The sequence below is a fragment of the Colossoma macropomum genome, unplaced genomic scaffold (genome assembly GCF_904425465.1).
Source record: "Colossoma macropomum unplaced genomic scaffold, Colossoma_macropomum, whole genome shotgun sequence".
NCBI lineage: Eukaryota > Metazoa > Chordata > Actinopteri > Characiformes > Serrasalmidae > Colossoma > Colossoma macropomum.
In genome coordinates, this window is record NW_023495203.1 from 114,980 (window position 1) to 133,111 (window position 18,132).

At 38.8% G+C, this 18,132-nt stretch overlaps 2 protein-coding genes across 3 annotated transcripts; both read left to right on the forward strand.

The window, feature by feature from the left end:
• The first annotated feature begins 1,043 nt into the window (after positions 1-1,043).
• Positions 1,044-7,596, forward strand: mfap3l (microfibril associated protein 3 like). The gene is made up of 3 exons (XM_036561335.1): positions 1,044-1,303; positions 2,241-2,668; positions 5,452-7,596. Exons 2-3 carry the CDS (start codon positions 2,392-2,394, stop codon positions 6,345-6,347), a joined length of 1,173 nt encoding a protein of 390 aa, XP_036417228.1. The 5' UTR covers positions 1,044-1,303; positions 2,241-2,391; the 3' UTR covers positions 6,348-7,596.
• A 2,996-nt stretch (positions 7,597-10,592) lies between these two features.
• LOC118801165 (zinc finger protein 2 homolog) lies at positions 10,593-17,846 on the forward strand. 2 transcript variants are annotated; one of them, XM_036561340.1, is made up of 3 exons: positions 10,593-10,662; positions 11,435-11,522; positions 14,000-17,846. In XM_036561340.1, exon 3 carries the CDS (start codon positions 14,124-14,126, stop codon positions 16,173-16,175), a length of 2,052 nt encoding a protein of 683 aa, XP_036417233.1. In that variant the 5' UTR covers positions 10,593-10,662; positions 11,435-11,522; positions 14,000-14,123; the 3' UTR covers positions 16,176-17,846. The 2 variants fall into 2 exon arrangements, with proteins under 2 accessions (XP_036417233.1, XP_036417234.1); XM_036561341.1 differs by having other exon boundaries at positions 10,619-10,662; positions 11,438-11,522.
• Positions 17,847-18,132: the final 286 nt, after the last annotated feature.

The following is an 18,132-nucleotide window of genomic DNA, read 5'->3' on the forward strand; positions in this document are numbered from 1 at the left end:
ACACGGATGGCGCCTGCATCGCATTAGCGGCAAGGACACTCAGATCGCCCTACAAATTTCTACAGTGAAAGGCGAGATCCGATCTATATTTTGAAGGACGTGGCACAGCTTCACACTCTGGAAGAAGAAGCTGCATCTGGATTTTCTCTGTTGGTCACTGTTTGCTCATACAAGGCCTGTGTGTTGTGCTTTCATCTCCTTCATCAGAAGAATGACAAACTTCACAGTTTGTGCAAAATACTTAACGCCAAAAAGCCCATTGTATCTGCAACTTTTTAAATAAATACACAATGGTCCAGTTTCCCAAAAAACCCAGATTAAGCCAAAGCCTGGAGTGAAGTGAATTTTTAATGGTGATTCACCACTGGCACTCCAATTTAGTCCAAGACGAGGCTTAATCCACATCTGAGAGGAAGGCCCTATACAATTCATGGGTATTAACAAGGAGTTTGTCCCCCTTTTGCTGCAGTAACATCCTCTACTCTTCTGGAAAGTCTTTACATTAGAAGTTGGAACACTGGTGTGAGGATTTAATTGCATTCAGCCACAAGAGCATTAGTAAGGTCATCTTAAAGTAGCTGAATTCACTAGTTAGGGGTGTCTGGATAATACCTCTGAACATATTGTGTGTACATTCTTACTTTTTGCAGAATTCAACAAATTACATCTGGATTGATTCTGCATATGAGGCCTAATAGCTACAATAAATACAGCTATTCTCTGCTCTTATCTGCTTCATCGGGAAAATAAAACTGGATAATAATAATCACAAAAAAACAGTGTCAGTCTATAAGACACAAGTTTAAAACATTTCAGATTAAAGTCTTTTTTTTCTGAAAGGAACTCCCTAAAAGAAAAAAAGTAAAAAATCACAGAAAAATTCACAGCACTCACAGAATCCGGATTAAAAGAGATAAAAGCCCAAAGAAAGCTCTTACTGTGTTCAGTGCCAAAGCTTCAACAGTGCCAGCTCTTAGAGTACAGACAGAGAAAGAGAGGCGCTAGTGCTAGAATAGTAGAGGAGAGATAGCGTGACAGAGAGAGCTAGTGCTTGTATGAGAGAGAGAGGGCTTGTTCTAGTGTAGGTAGAGAGAGGGAGAGAGAGAGACAGAGAGAGCGAGCGAGCTTCGACTAGTATAGAACAGACTGCCCTACTGCATTCATACAGCCAACACGGCAAGAAGAGAGAGGCGGTGGAGAAATTTACCGATGGCTACAAAGCCGGATGTTTTTTGCTGTTAACCGCCGTTTTTTGGTCGAGGTCTGGTGAAAGCCACATACATCGCTGTCAGCAGACGATGTGGTGAGAGAATTTAGGAATATTTTGAAAAATGTTGCCAGCCTACGCTGCTAGTCCGGTAATGACGGCGACCAGCGCTAACGTTAGCTGGTGTTCTCCGCTACAGATGAGCTTTCTCGGTATCTAAATATGGTGAAAACGTTATTACAGCTCTCCTCGATGTAAGCAGAGCATTGTCGCTGTACTCGACGGTATTTATCGGCTGTGATATTTAACTAGTACACCATATATCTCAGTGTGTAAAACCGGTAACTGAGCGAGTAGCGGTTTAGTCTAACCTAGAGAGTAAATAAGCTCATATCCTGCTTTGCTCGGGCTGCTTTTTTCGGCTCATCAGCTGACTAGCTAGCCAGAGCTAGCATCAGCTAGTTCATCAAAAGTCTAAATTGTGAGGCTCTTTCTGTATATATTTAAGTCCATGTTGGTCTCAGTGTAGTCACTCAGCCATGATGTGAAATTTTTATTTAGGAAACAGCATCGGGTCTTGTAGTGAATGTGCACCGCTAGCTAGCTAACGTTAATCCGGAGTTTGAATGTTAACAGTACTTGGTTACTGTTAGCGGTTCAATATCGTTCGTTTCTAGTTAGATATATTTTGCTTTATCTTTCAGACGATCACAGTTATCATTTTTTCCGTTTTATATATAACGACACTTGGCTGTTTAGTTCTGTTTATTAACGTGGGTACAAAATTGCATTGGCATCTATCAAGCGTGGGAAGTGGTGCTGATGACGTACTGACTGTTAAACTATCACAGTAGCTTTGTTTAACGTAACGTTAAGGCTTCTTCATTGCTATTTTTTGGTGTCTTTTTATGAGCCTTTTTTATCATCTGAGGAGTGCTATCTCGTGATAAAACTGAACTAGAGCTGTTCTGCCCGCGGTAAAATTGCCTGCTGGTTAAATAACGTGTTTGTATTTTTCTCCTGTTCATTGCAGTGGATCTGCTGAAGAACAGAAGACTCCAACCACCAGAAGATCTGGCTGTGTTTGCTGGGCTGCCTGTAGATAACCTGTCAGCCTAACATGAAGACACGAGTGGAATGACATTTCATCTCAGGGGCTGGTCCAGATAGCCGGTGAAGGCAAAATGAAAGGGGTAAACGGATACGTTTTAATTTATTTAGTGTCTGTTCTCAGCATCCGCACCGCAGGGGCCTTGAACTTTTCGCTGCCGGATGGAAACAGCAGTGAAAGCTCGAACAGGGCAGATGGAGGCTCGGTCCCCATGGTGCTCACCACCATCAGCCAGATCATAGCCCGGGAGGGCAACTGCGTTTTGATCGACTGCAACATCACCGGAGACCCTTTTCCGAATGTCCAGTGGTTTAATTCCCATGGTCACCTCTTGGACACTGAAAGAAGTGGTAAGTTATGAGTTGTTTTGTCTGGAACAAAACTGCTGTAAGAAGCACAAAAAGATCTGAAAATCAGAAAAAAACACACACACCAATCATGTCACTTATGGCAGCATTTTACCCCACAGTGTAACATGTCTTACCGTTCATGTCCAGTCTTTGTGTGTAAAGGTCTGATATATGTAAGCTTTAATTTGAAGTATATTACATTTGATCAGTGGATGGTCTTCATGAACCTGCCGATTTTCACCATTACCCAAATGTAGATCATGATTTCTGCACAGCCCAGATTTAAAAAAAGATCAGGGAACCTTATGCTTAAGTACTATGTGTCATCAAATTATTGTAGAACATATTAAGGTGTATTGCCACACAACATGGTGGTGTTTGTTTAGTGCAACAGAATGTAACGGCACAAACCTTAGACACAATACATAAAACAACTAAAAACATACATAGAGCACAATAGAGGAGAACACAAACATACATAATGTCAATGCCTACATAATATAAACTTGTAATGTAAATGTATTGATTAATCCAACTGCAAAGTGGTTTGAATTGTGTCTGCTAGCGCGTATCGTCCACAGAACAATCTGAAATAAATTCGCTGAGAAGCATGGCAAACATGCCATTACTTGTTCTCAAAATATGTACTGAGCTCTTGGGATAGAAGTAAACATCACCACCTCTTTTCATCTACTGTAAGGTATAGTTTGATCAAAGCAGCTCTGCTATGTTCAGAATAGTCTTCAGTAATTTTTTCCGTGTGTGGTTTATACACAGGTTTGTCATGTTTCATGTGTGGCAGTGAGCTTGAACGTTTTCACTGTTTTGTTGTCCAGCCCTCAACCACAACTAGTCTGAGCACGCTTTATTGATGTTGCTCAGAAGTGCGCATGCATGCATGGGCCTCTAGCTTCATGATGCAAGAGTCGACTGCCCTCATTCCCTACTAAACTGAACTCGTGTTTCAGAGAATCAAGAGTGGCACTTAACAAGCTTGTTTCTGCGCTGTGCCTGAGTGTGGCCTGCCCTTTATAAACAGCCTATCAAGACAGTTTTTGGGCTAAACCAATGTTTTTAGCGATAGTATTTCCAGCAATAGAGACCATATTACCATGCCTGCATAAATAGCAATAAGACATACAATAAGAACAAGGAAGAAAAGAGACCTTTTTGAGAGATTGGTTTAAAAATAAGAGTACAGGTGCCTTCTTTCCAGTTCTTATACTATTCTCTTCTAAAAGGTTGTGGCTAGGTCCTTTGAGACATAATTACGGTCCTACTGTAACATTAGGACATTCAAGCTCTTTAGCTTTTGTCTCTAGAAATCACATCCACAGAGGTGCTTTGTGATTACAGTGGTGTGTATTTGCCCTGTGGTCTTGCCACTGTAGTGCATCTACTGTAACATTTACACTGTAGCGCTGGATAGAAGTGCTTGCCTGTGTGTAGGTAAAACAGTTAAGCTACTTAAATATAACTCTCAGAAATTATCTTGATTGTAATTGTTTTATACTCTGACATTTGCCTTAAGTGCGCTGGTACGTGTTCCTTTTGAGGAGCCAACAGTTTTTGTACTTCAGGCTTGTCGGCCATTTGAGAACTAAGATTAAATGTGCTTTAGTTCCACATGAGTGCATAATGCATTAATGAATTGCTGTTTGCTGAGGCTTTTGCTTACAGGTCAGGCCAAATGGACTCAGCCTGATGCCAGTAAGTAATAGGACTGCTGCAGTGGCAGGGCTGATGCTATAAAAGGAATGACTTATGGAATCATAGAGCACAAAACTTCTGACCCAGCATAACCACTAAGCTTACGCTGTGCTTTACAAAGAGTGGTAGTGCATTTAGAAAAAGACTACCCCAGCAAAATGTATTTATTAGGGCTTAACTTGGTTTTACTCATCAGCATTGACTAAAGTTGTTAAGTTTTGGACTGCTGTTTCCTGTTTTTGAAATGCTGAGGAATAAATCTCCAAATTTGTGATTCCTTAAGAAATTAGCCAGTTCATTGTAACACCTTGAATTTTAACATGATTTGATTACTTAGGAACAGTTCAGGGTTAATTTGAGAAATACACAGAAAACACAAATGTGATTGGAAGAACTGTAATTTTGACCAGAAAAAAGTTGTTATTATTATTATTATTATTATTATTAATAATAATAATAATAATACAGCATCCTTAAATCAGTGCAGTCAAATCGCCATGTTCCGATGTTTAGGTAGTTTTAATACTGTTTTAATATTTGTTTTCTAAGCTGACATTAATTTCTCTGTTTAATAGAACATTTATTGTTAATATATAGACTTTGGTAAAAATAAATAAATATAGCTGGTTCAGTTAAATGCATCATAAATTCATGCCAGGCATTACATCACCTCACCTCAGAGCCTGACAAACTGCACCACTTTCCACATGGCCAGTGAAACTAAAAGAGCAAAGATCCATAAGAAATTACATATGTGGGAGCACAACCTTATCTGGGAACGATAGGCTGCATGGCGTATTCCATGGCTGATTTCACAGTATAGATTTGTGCTGTCAGTGGTATATACTGTTAATAATTGTTGCCGCCTACAGAATGTATTTTGAACTACAGTAAGAAGCATACTTTTATGAAAAGTCAATCTTAATGTTTTTAAGGTTGTTGGAGAACAGGTATTCGGGCACTCGTGCAGTGCCAGCCCTAAATTTGTTTTGTAATTAATCTCTATTTGTTTTAATGTCCTAAAAGATTTTAATATGCCCTGAAAACTTTGTTCTTTCATTGTGCTTCTATAGATGGAAGATGGTGGATTCTGGATAATGGAATCCTCAACATCACCAGCATCACATTTGCAGACCGTGGCAAATACACCTGCATGGCGTCTAATGTTTACGGCACGGCTAACTACACGGTGACGGTCCGTGTAGTCTTCACAAACGGGGACATGGGAGTGTACTACATGGTCGTGTGCCTGGTGACTTTCACGATCATCATGGTCCTGAACATAACACGTCTGTGTATGATGAGCAGCCATCTGAAGAAGACGGAGAAGGCCATAAATGAGTTTTTCCGCACTGAAGGTGCAGAGAAGCTCCAGAAGGCCTTCGAGATTGCAAAGCGTATTCCAATTATCACGTCTGCGAAGACGCTGGAGTTGGCCAAGGTCACACAGTTCAAGACCATGGAGTTTGCACGTTACATCGAGGAGCTGGCACGTAGCATTCCTCTACCACCACTGATCATGAACTGCCGTACGTTCATGGAAGAGATCCTTGAAGTTGTAGGGGTTGAGGAGATGAGGCACACTTTTGTTCGACAAGCCCCTGAAGGTCACGAAAGCGGCTGTCGTGGCGGCGGAGCTGCTGGAGGATCGGCGATGGCCAACGTTTTCACCATCCTGCGGGAAAGAACGAGAGAAAGGGAGCGAAGTGGATCTCCAACCACAGATTCTGATGACGCTTCGCTTCACGAGCAACCTCAACAAATCGCTATTCAGGTTTCAGTTCACCCGCCACTAGCTGAAGCAGGCTGCAGCATGGAGGCTCCGCCCCTGCCTGAAATGCCTTCCTCGCCTCCCCCACTGGCTCAGCTGCCTCTGGAGGTGGAGTCAGAAGAGGGAGAGAAGGTGGAGCCTGAGAAAGGAGGAGGAGCATCAATGACTAGCCAAGTCATCTATGAAAGCCATGTGTAATATCCTAAACACAGGATGGTTAAGTTGCTATGCATTTTACAAATAAAAAAAAGGTCAAGTCATTTTTTTTTGTTTTTCTCTGATTCTGAATGGAAAAACACTCAAACTGTTAGATTACCTGCTTTCATCATTAATCAACTTGACAGAACACTGAGAATCTTTTAGTTTTTTCCATGACAATTCATGTTGAATGTATTTTCAGAGAAATGGTCAACTTAGGAAATCAACCACCTCAAGCACTGATTTTCTATTTATGCTAACTGAAACTAGGGCTATTGATGGATATAGAGTCAGATGCTGAAGCTTGTATAGGCTACTAGAAACTAGGGCTACTGTTGGATATGGATTTAGATCATCTGTTACATAATCTGTTAGATATTGCTGTAGATTGTCTGTTTCATATCTGCTGAAAGATGATTTAACTCATAAGTGTTCCAGGTATACAGGACCATTTGAGGCTGACGTGCATTTATCATGATTGTGAGTGTAAGACTCATTGTTAAGCTTAATGACTTAATCTGTTAAGAGATTGGTCCCTCTTTAAATGCATGACAAATGCATGTTACTGAGTTCTGAAGTTGGGCTTTAAGAGGGACAGAAACATTTTCCTAGGTGAGCTATTGTCAGTGAGTGTTTTATAATCATCAGTTTGACAGGAGTTTGAAATATTCTGCAACTCTCAGTTTGAGAGGATGAAAGGTTTATTATTAAATGACCACTGGAGTCCTTATAATATAATGATTATTATCCTCATTAGTGGTTTTATTTTGAGTAGTATTGGATGTGTTAGTGTTATTTTCCGTTTATTTCAAATGTACAGCCTGGTATCTGTGGCTTTTTTTTCATTGGATTGGTCCCTATATTTTAATTTTTAGGGTTTCTAATTGTTATAATTTAGATGGCTATCCATTATTTATTCCTTTTATGTAAAGAAGAAGTGAGATTTATGGAGTTTCCTAAGTTGTTTGGAAATATGCTTGAACTTTTCAGCCTTAAATCCTTAAATTTGTTTCACTTTCTAAGCAGCCTAAGGCCCTCCTAACCCTCATTCCAGAAAAAAAGAGAGCTGTAGCTTATTGCATGTGAAAAGAATGGTGATGAGCTGTAATTACAAAAACATGGCCACAAGGAATTTGTGCTTAACTGTTGGAATTAAAGAGGGAGGGAAGGGCATTTTGGACTCCTCTCCTAATTCGGTGCTCTTCAAACAGCTTTTTTGTAGTGAAATAAAAACCTGTCTGCTGTGTAAGCATGGTGTCAGAGTTTTGATTTGTACTGAAGTGTCTGTTTGGGGCTAACAGTAAGAACAATACCTGTTGGATCAGATAAGTTTTTTTTTTCTTTAAAGTAACTGGTTATTCCAGACAGTGCAACCTGGATAGTAGTGGGAAACATGACAGTGTATTGTTACATGATGAATTACATCACAACATGCTTTTATGAGTCTTTCCAGAATGCTAAAGCACTGCATGTATCATAAAGACAGATATTAAATCAGTTATAAAGAGCTTGTAAACAGTGTAGTAACTGCATAGTGAAATGCAGCTGATTGGATGTCAGTCCATTATGACATCATCTTTATTTTATTCACTTATTTGCATGAGTGGTTTGTTCCTTCTCAACACAAAAGTACTTTGGTTTAAAAGCTGCACTCATAGCTTTTTTAGCTTTTTTTAAGTGTGGTTTTGCTGTTTTGCAGGTGCATTTAGTCCGAACCTCAGAAAAAATGAAATATTGTAATATACAGTTGTATGCAAAAGTTTTGGTGCCCCTGGTAAACTAAGACGTTTTGTTGTTTTTTTTAGTGAAAATAAGTTAACACACCCTCTACAGAGAACACACTTCTGCACATTTTAATTCATTATTACTGTTTTTGCACTCAAGGTAACGTTGAAAAACAAACAAAAAAATACATAAAATGTGGCCTGTACAAAAGTAATGAAAATAAATATGCAAATGTTAGTGCATAATTGCTATAAAAAATGTGTTCCCTATAAAGTGTGTGTTCACTTACACTGTTAGAAATAAGGTACTGTGCAGGTACATTTTTCATTCTTTATGGTACAAACAATGTAAATGTACCCTCAAAGGTACAACAGTGGTTTCAAGTTCGAAACTGAGTACCTTAAATCATTTTTTCCTGGTGAAAATAATATTTGTACCTTTTTATGACCCAATGTTTTAAAACAGAACAATAAAATAAAAAGGCAGGAGACGAGACGGGGTGTGTGGAATCAGAACTTAGAAAATATAACGTCAATGGATTATGGTACAATTATATTCCCTGAGTAAAGGTACAGAGAAGTACCCTTGAGGGTCCCACCCCAGTGACAGATTCATACCTTTATTTCTGAGTGTATATTCACATAAAAATCAACAGAATGTAATGTATAATTTGACTGGGGTTGCTCAACCTCTCAAATATGAGAGTACAGAAGGCCTTCAAATGTTACCATGATATTTTTGCTGTGTCACCCACCATTACTGATTGCAGATTACATTGGAAAGACTTGTTTTAACAGAATCATGAATGTGTAAGCTTGGTGTCTGCTTTACCCTCAAATAGGCTGTATCCATTTCTAAAGGCAAAAAGTGACCTTTACCCAGTGATCTTCTGAGTGCTCCTTGAAGCTGTTTTCCACCGAAATACCACACTTCTGTTCCTCTTCAGAGTTAATTCTGCAGCAAGATTAGATTGGTAAAGAGCAGTGAGAGGTTCTGTGGTTGATGCTAAAAAAGAGCACACACTCACCACAGACACACACTGTGCAAAGAACAATATAGCCTGATGGACTGATGAATTCTGGTACATACATTGTAGTATCCATAGTGTACTATAAAACAGGCAAGTAGATGCATCACATGCTTTTATGGTTTTACCAAACTGGCTTTGAGCATCTATTAGTGCTGTACTGCCTCAGGATTTAATAGAGCTGAATGTAGCCGCTCCATGGCCTTGACTGTGTATGTGTATTTGTGGGGCTTCACATGCTGCAGAATCATTTAGTCTTTTCTCTCTCAGCTGTCTTCCTCTGCTTCAGCAGGAGAACTCCTTTTAGGGTAAGATGCTCCACTCTCTTATATTCTCTCCTGATCAAATGATGAGACCAAATATGATCTCAGCACTCTTACTTAATGGTTACGCTCTAATAATTAAAATTTCTGTGAATTTATTTATTGAATTTTGGTCCAGTAAAATGAATAAAGTAGTTTTTATCATAAAGACTTTTATGATAAGTTTTTTTTCTTTCTTTTTCCCACTGGAGTTTCACTGTCTGGGTAACGTACTAGAGTAGCCTTTAACATTGGAATAATTCTGGAGATGGATTTGCAACTAAGTACACTTAAATCCACATCTAATTTGTTGTGCATGTTAATCATTTGCATTTTTAAAGCAGTTGTACTTATTATTTAAATGTTGAATTTTGTTTATTATTATTATTACTAGTAGTGGTAGTAGTAGTGTATTGTATGACAAAACATTTTGTATTTTACAGAGTAGGTGTTTGTGTTACTGTGTTTTTTTTAAAGCTTATTGTAATTAAGAATAATTATTAAGGTGTAAAATGATCAAGACTTTAATTTTAATTTAGAATGGGATATTTATTGCTGTTCTTAAGAACCATATGAGTGATATAAATAATGTCAAATCATTTCTACATTCGCATAACAAATAATGTAAGATCTTCTAAGAGCTTCTTACCCGAGATAAGGGACCATTTCCCTGATATATAGGAAATATATCATATAGGAAAAGAAATACAGTTGTATGCAAAGTTTGGGCACCTCTGGAAAAATGACATAATTTATTGATTTATGAGAGAATGCATTTATGAGAGAATGCATATTCTACAGGAAACAAACTTAAATATGACATTTTCTGCACATTTTAGTGCACAGTCGCTAATTATTTATCTTATTATTAATTATTTAATATTTATCTGTTTAGCACTTTTGCACAGGCCACATTTAATTTTTCTCTCCCCAATATGTCAAATTCAGGAAATAAACAGTAATCGTATGTTAAAATGTGCACGACTGTGTTCTCTGTAGATGAACTGCGTAAGTGGGTTTTAAGAAGAAAATTCCTCTTAAGAACAGGTGGTGAATGAGGCCCGTTGTTTTTAAGGGGGGCAGATTCCTTCCATTTACTACAGACGATTTGCTGCGATTAGGACTTTTAATTTGACAGTAAATAAAAGCACCCTCCGGAAGAAATATCACATTATTATCATAAGGTTAACGCCACAATAAAACAGAACTGGATCAGTTTGGTGCTGCATTTAGATTTTATTCGCATCCACCAGTTCACAAGGTCAGTGTTGGTGAATGGCGCTCCTGCAGTGAGTGCTGCTGCTCGGGCGGTGAGTGTGAAAGGCGAGGGTGGTACACAGTGAAAAGGGCTGCCTGCTGGGCTACTGGGCTCAGAAATTACACTGGAAATTCACATTTTGTTCGCTTGATGAATGTTCGAATATATTCAATTTTAATGCATAATTGTTTAGGGAATATGACATCATTCAACGTTATGCAACCTAAATCCACAAACTGGTTTAGAAAGCCCGTTTGACGTCAGAAATTCAATAAGCACATGTAAAAATGTTAATCTTAGTAAAACATGACATTGGAAATGTTATTACTTGATAGATTTGTTTTCCTACTCCTGAAAATGTATCACCATTCATTTTACTGTATAGTTTTTTTTTATTATTATAATTAAACTGATTAAATAAATCAATAAATCAAACATACTAGCTACTAATACAGCATAGTAGCAGAATATTTTGCTGAACCACAGAATTGTAAAGATTAAAATACAATCGAACTACAAATCCCATTGTCTGGTGCCGGCGCCGCTCTGTAGGATCTTATGGTTGTACCGCCATTGGCGCGACGGACTTTGTAGTCCGTTTAGGAAAAACATTATTAAAAGCTCTGTTTATGTTTTGCTTTTTGTTGTTAGTCCCTCGTTTTGGATACTCATCAGATGTCAGTATGACTGAATATGAGTGATGGCGTCGCTGAATGTCATTTAACCTGCGATGCGAATCATCTCAAAACTCATTGTCGATCTACCTTTTGAACAGCAGGGGGCGATCTGACGACTTTCCTTACCTTTAAACCAGTGGATTTTCATGCTGGGGGTCGTCCCGGAGAAGGTGGTCGGAAAAAAAGGTATTCATATTATTTATTGACACGTTTTTGAGCGTGCCTTTCTATAACATCCTCCACATCCCTGAGGTCCCGTAGTCATTGTAAGCTAAAACAGAGGGAGACTGTATGAATGAAGGAATGACACCGACTGGACGGTAGTGCGTTAACAGCGTTTAGCTAAGAAGCTAAAATAGCAGGTCACTTCGCTACCTTACGTGTTAATCAACTTCATGTGATGACTATTGTCCCTCTAACGCTACAAAGCGACCTAAATGTAAGCGTTGACTCGTCCGCCACCTCAAACCGTTAACGTTATCTTATTCGAATTTTTCCGTTCCACCTTAAATGGTGCAGCAGTTACGGGAAAATTCGAACTGGAACCTGGCGAATAGGAAGCCAACTTCAGCCTCGGTACCGTTATTCAGCTTATAAAGTAAACGATATAGCGATTCGTTCAGAATGGCCGGGTTGCCAGAGGTCCATCAGATATACGCAACTATTCCTAAACAACACTTGACTGTCTAACGTTGCTTAAAGCCGAACACACCTCGTGTTGTTTATTTGTGGGCAGTAATGATAGGTTTTCCTCGCGTTTTGTAGTCGTGTGAGATAATGTTACTGACTGCTGGACTGAAACATACTGGGCAAAAGACAGAGCCACCATCGTCATGTTTTTAGCCCCATTGAAATTCATTATCAGGAAAAAGCTTGATGACTAAATATGACAAACAACCACTTAGAGACATCACATCATCTCTGTCTACCGCTAAAAAGATGAGCCGGTAAACTAAAAATAACCAGTGAGGTTTTACGTAAAGCATTTTCCAGAAAAGGGTGCGCTTATAAAAACATCTGTACAGTAATACTATAATTCTATATTATATATACCACAGCCTACAGGCACAAAATCTCCCTTCACATCTTACTGGCTGTAAACACAATTTACAGCCATACTGTTTTATATATAATATATAAACGGTGTTTACAGCCAGTAAGATGTGAAGGGAAATTTTGTGTCTGTAGGTGAGCATGGTGGCTATGTGTGGGCAAAGATTTTAAATATAGAGCATGTTTACAACTATTTTTCAAAAACAGCTTCATTTACAGTACAGTTGTGATTTGAATCCTGTAGAAATTTCTGTAGTATCACACTAGATCTTGTTCTTAAGAGTAATGTGAAAAAAAGCTTAATGTTCTTAACGACCTAGAAAAACCATCCGTCACATTTTACCGACCATAAACTCTGACTCATGCCAGAAGAACACGACTGTAATCCAAGCACAAAGCAACCATTTACACTTTTTTCCTCTCCATTGAAACTAATCGTAAGGGAACAGCTTAACATGCGATAAAGAACAACCTTGTGACACCAAATTTCTCTCATTATATTACTGATCATAGACAGTCTACTGCCAAAAAGATGAATTAAAAAAACGTAACGTGGCTTAATGTGATTGAACAACGACCAGGTAACACAAATTACTGGTAACAGACTCTGTCTGCTGCCAGAGGAAAGAGCCTATTATTTAAATGAAGCTTTATGTTAAACATAACAGAAGAAAGTGTAATATTTCTCTAATGTTGTAAAACCTATATAATAATCTGTATTTTTACTTTCTATAATATCCATATAATACTGTCATTAATAATCTGTAATACTGGTCATTTTTTTGTAGTAAACTATAGTGAATGTCTGAATTTAAGATTCTTATAGAAATCCGGTAGTAATTTATGTAGTATTATAAATCTTTTTATAAAGGATTAAAAATTCTTTGCATTAGGGCTATAGACAGTGTTTACAGCAAGTAAGATGAGAATGGTAATTTTGTGTCTGTAGGTTGTGGTTTTATCACCTTAAGCCACATTGTTTCCTTATAACAGGTTTAAATGTCTGAGTGGTCTGAATTTTAATATTTATAGTAGTGCTACATCATCTACTTTTTAAATTGTCATCTTCTGTTTAAATTGTACTGTTTTCCCTGTTTTGACAGAAATTAGCACCTAATGGCTACACATGCGTGTGTGTTCCTATAAAAGCTCTCATCAGCTCATAACTGGAAAACGTTACACTAGAGATTCCAGTAACTCACATGCTTATTATTAAAGCTAGAAGCTTGTAGAGTTAAATGATTTGTTTTCTACTATTCAGCGATTAGGCAATTAAGACCCAGGCTGATTGTCCTACATGATTACTGTGAATATTAAAATTGATATATTGTTGCTATTGCAGTATCGCTTTTATTTATGTTTTTTACATATACATTTTTTAAGATTTTATCTTGGTGATGAATTCCAGATTTAAGTTTAGGCTTAAAATTGGGGATTAGCAAATGTGTGTAATAAGTATAGATAATTATCAATCTTGCATGGAATGGAAAAATATAGTGATAAGATCTGGCCACAGGCTATTTCACAGGCTTACTTTGGTCTAAAGTGAAATGCCAGATGGATTATGATGTTGTTTTGGTATTAACTGAAAGGGATTTTCTCTCCTACAGGGGACTTTACAGGAGGAGGTAAAGATGTCTTAAACACTTACAAAGGACATAATCTGGGACTTGCCCAGTCGATCCTTTTCAAAATAATATTACATTGTGGTGCTGAAGGAGCATTTTGGACATCATGGCAACTGACCACAACACAGCCAGAGAGTGGCTGGATTATTCAGATGTTGAAACACAAAAAGAACCTGCGAGTGATGATGGAACTGCTGCTATCAAGACAGAGATCATTTGGGATGAGCACGATTTTAAAGATGATCATGAAATATACATGTTAAAGATGAAGGAGCTTGAAGTCGCTGCTGAATCTAGTAATTCTAGATCAGTATATGAAAAAATGAGCCCTGCTGAGCTTCGTCTGATGTCCATCAGTGATAAAATACAGTGCTGCAGGTTCTGTGGTAAGATCTGCAGAGATCCCAGCCATCTTCGAATCCATGAAAGGTCACATACGGGCGAAAAACCATTCGAGTGCTCTCAGTGTGGAAAAGCGTTCAGCACGGCCAGCAACCTGAAAAGCCATGAACAGACACACACAGGAGAAAAGCCGTACTCGTGCCAGGAGTGTGGGAAAAGTTTCGCTCTACAGTATTACCTTACCCGCCACATCAAGACGCATTTAAAGGTGGAGACGTTTATTTGCAGCATATGCGGGAAGAATTTTGCCAACATGCGGAACCTGAAGATTCATAACCGAATCCACACAGGAGAGAAGCCGTTTCAGTGCAAATACTGCGAGAAAACTTTCATACGGTCTGGTGAACTGAAGCTTCATCTGAAGACTCATACAGAAGAGGCTCCTGCTCCTGTTGGTTGTTCACTGGAAAAGGAAGTTCCCAAAGAAGAAAGGCCAGTTCACCATATGCAAACACATGACCCTGACCGTCCTTTTAAATGTATAAAATGTGGGAAAACTTTTAAGGACGCAACAAAAAGGAAGATTCACAAAGCTTTCCATTCTGGTAAAAAACCTTATAGCTGTTCTGACTGTGGAAAACGTTTCACTCATTCAGTTTACCTGACAATCCACAAGCGAGTGCATACTGGAGGAAAATCGCATACATGCGCAAAGTGTGGAGGGAGCTTCTCCACCTCAAAAAGTCTAATTAAGCATCAGCGTTCGCATTCCCAAATTAAGCTACACCACTGTTTTCAGTGTGGAAAAGATTTTACCCATCAACATTTGTTGAAAAGTCATATGCGAGGCCTTTCCAGTGGCAAAACATTTGAATGCTCACAGTGTGGCCTGAAATTCCGCCATCAACTCAGACTGAAAAGGCATGAAAAGATCCACACAGACGAGAATAAGTTCAAATGCTCAGATTGTAATACATCTTTTAGGCTTTCAGTAGAGCTTAAAATCCATCAGCGCTATCATAAAGGGGAGAAAAAACACAAGTGTCCTCAGTGTGGAAGGTGTTTCACAACAGCAGGGAGACTTCAGTGGCATCAGCAGACACATTCTGGTTTAAAACAGTGTGACTGCATAGGCCATGGGAAGAATTGTTCTCATGGACATATGCAGGCCCCAAATAAAACCTCCCAGAACCTTGCTTTCACTTGTCCAGAGTGTGGCAAAAGCTTAGCCGATGAGAAGAAACTGAAGGCTCATGTCAAGACCCACTCCACCGAAAGGCCATTTGAATGCGAGACGTGTGGAAAGGGCTTCAAGAAGGAAGCGTTCCTTCGTGAACACCAAAGAACACACACCGGAGAACGTCCTTTTGAGTGTCCAGAGTGCGGGAAACGATTTTCTCACGCAGGTAACATGGCCACACACCGGCGGATCCACACTGGAGAGAAACCCTTCCATTGCACTCTTTGCGGGAGACGATTCAGTGATGCCTCTCATTTCGTGAAGCATCAGCGCTGGCACAGCGGGATTAAACCCAAAGCTTGTGAGATATGTGGTAAATGTTTTGCCGACACGGCCTTACTGAACCGGCACAAGAGAATCCACTCCGGAGAGAAGCCCTTTGCTTGCACTGAGTGCAAGAGGTGCTTCATCGATAAGTCTGAGCTTTCCAGACACGCTAAAACACACACACGAGAGCGCAACCACCGCTGTGAAACGTGTGGAAAAAGCTATGCTCGTAGCTACAGTTTGAAATTGCATCAAAAAACTCATCATGCAAAAGAGCTCCCAGACATAAGCTCTCAGAAATGTGTCTGAATGATTTGCAGACGTCCTTTATCCACTTGAAACCTATACTTAGCTTGTGTCTGCGCTCAGTGGTACTTTTATCTGAAAGACTTTCCATATACTTGCACTTTGTAGGTTTACAGTTACTGACTGTAGCCCATATATGGCTGCACAATATATCAGCCCCCACTTTACCCTGTCCTCAGTGGAAAAGGACCAGCATAGGACCACTGTTGAAAAGATATTATTTGGGTGGTGTGTCATTCTCAACACAGCCATGACATTGACGTGGTAGTGGGATGTTTTAGGGTGTTGCATTGGTATGAGAATAACCGTTGCTGCTGATATCTTTTAATGTCTTTTAACACTTGCCTCTGCTAGATTGAAAATAGACGAATGACAAATATACAGATTGCAGTGGTCCTGTGGACAGAAACTGCACTGTACAAAGTACTGGAACCTTTGGCACAGTAAACTGGAATTGGCCATCGGTCCAGTTCCAAAAGTTTCCAGTTTTATGGTTTTTGGTACCTGCTCAAGATTGGTACCAACAGGACCTAACTGTACCTAAGTGTTCTCCTCTGTCTTTGGTATCGCTTACAGCTTTAGCTAACAATTTAGTGAAGTCTGCACTCCTCCAGGTGAAGATAAAGTCAACCAATCACTATTACATGGCTCATCAGAACACAGAAGTAAACTAGAATAGTATGTTGTGTTCATTATTAGCATGATTACTTTGTAAAGAGTTCGCTATGGTGACATAAGCTAGTTAAGAAGCTAACACTAACATTAGTATTTATGATAGTTGCCACAGAACTGTAGTGGTTTTTGTTAATATTTTTTACACGTCATATAAAATTATAAGCTTTGCTTATATATTTATATCTAGTTAGCAAAATTAGGTTGTTTAAAATGGTTATGACTGTTGTCCAGATATCTGGACTGTTCTGTTGGTTCCTGTTTGGGTCAGTTCTTGTTTGTGCAGGAAAAAATGCCCTAACTGTAGACTTAAATGTGGACCAACAAAGTAGGTGTTTCTAATAAAGTGGCCAGTAAGTGTACACACTGTTTTAAAAAATCTTGAAACACTTGTACCAGCAGAACACACACTAATGTCAGTGTCAGTGCTGTGGTGAGAATGGTCCACCACCCATATAATACCTGGTTACCAGTGGTCCTATAGTGGTCTCTTTCTATTGATGGATGGGGCTGATAAATTGTGCAGAAACATGGGATGCCTTCAGTAACTGTAAACTTACAAAGTGCACCTGTATGGTAAGTGTTTCTGATAAAATGGCCAAGGAGTCTAGGTACAAGGTAAGTATACCTAATAAACTGGAAATTCAGTATAGAATGTTTATCTGCCACATGGTTATGGAACGTCTTCAGTTAATTTGATAGGTAGGAAAAAATGTTCGTTAATATTAATTGATTATAATTGATTATTTACATACAGTAGCCTGTTACAACTGCATGAACTATAGTTTTATGAAATGCTGTATTCGACCACAACTATTATTACAGTAAAATAAAATATCTTAGTGTAGGTCTAGTTCATACATGCAGCATCAGTGCATGTATAGTTCAGCAATTTTTAAATTGGTAATTAAAATCATCATATTGCAGTTTTTTTATTGCAGAAGCAAAGTAGCAATTAATGAGTAACAGTGTGAATGAAAAACAATTCATTGTTTCAGAATGGACCATTCTCATTTCCTTATGCAAATAAATTTAAATTCATGTTCTTTATAATCTTTGTCTGATTTTTAATTGCTGTGTGTGTGTTCTTGCACAAATGTTCAGTGAGCCCATTTGGAGCATGAAGTTGTTGAGATGTTAAAGCATTACAAGGTATATCTGTGGTGGGTGTGGAATGTATGCCAGGACTTCAGTAATTTACCTCTTATTTCAGAAGCGTTCAAATGTTCACATAGCATCTGGTCTAAAACCCCACCAGATCACATCCGTATGACTCCAGTTCAGTGAG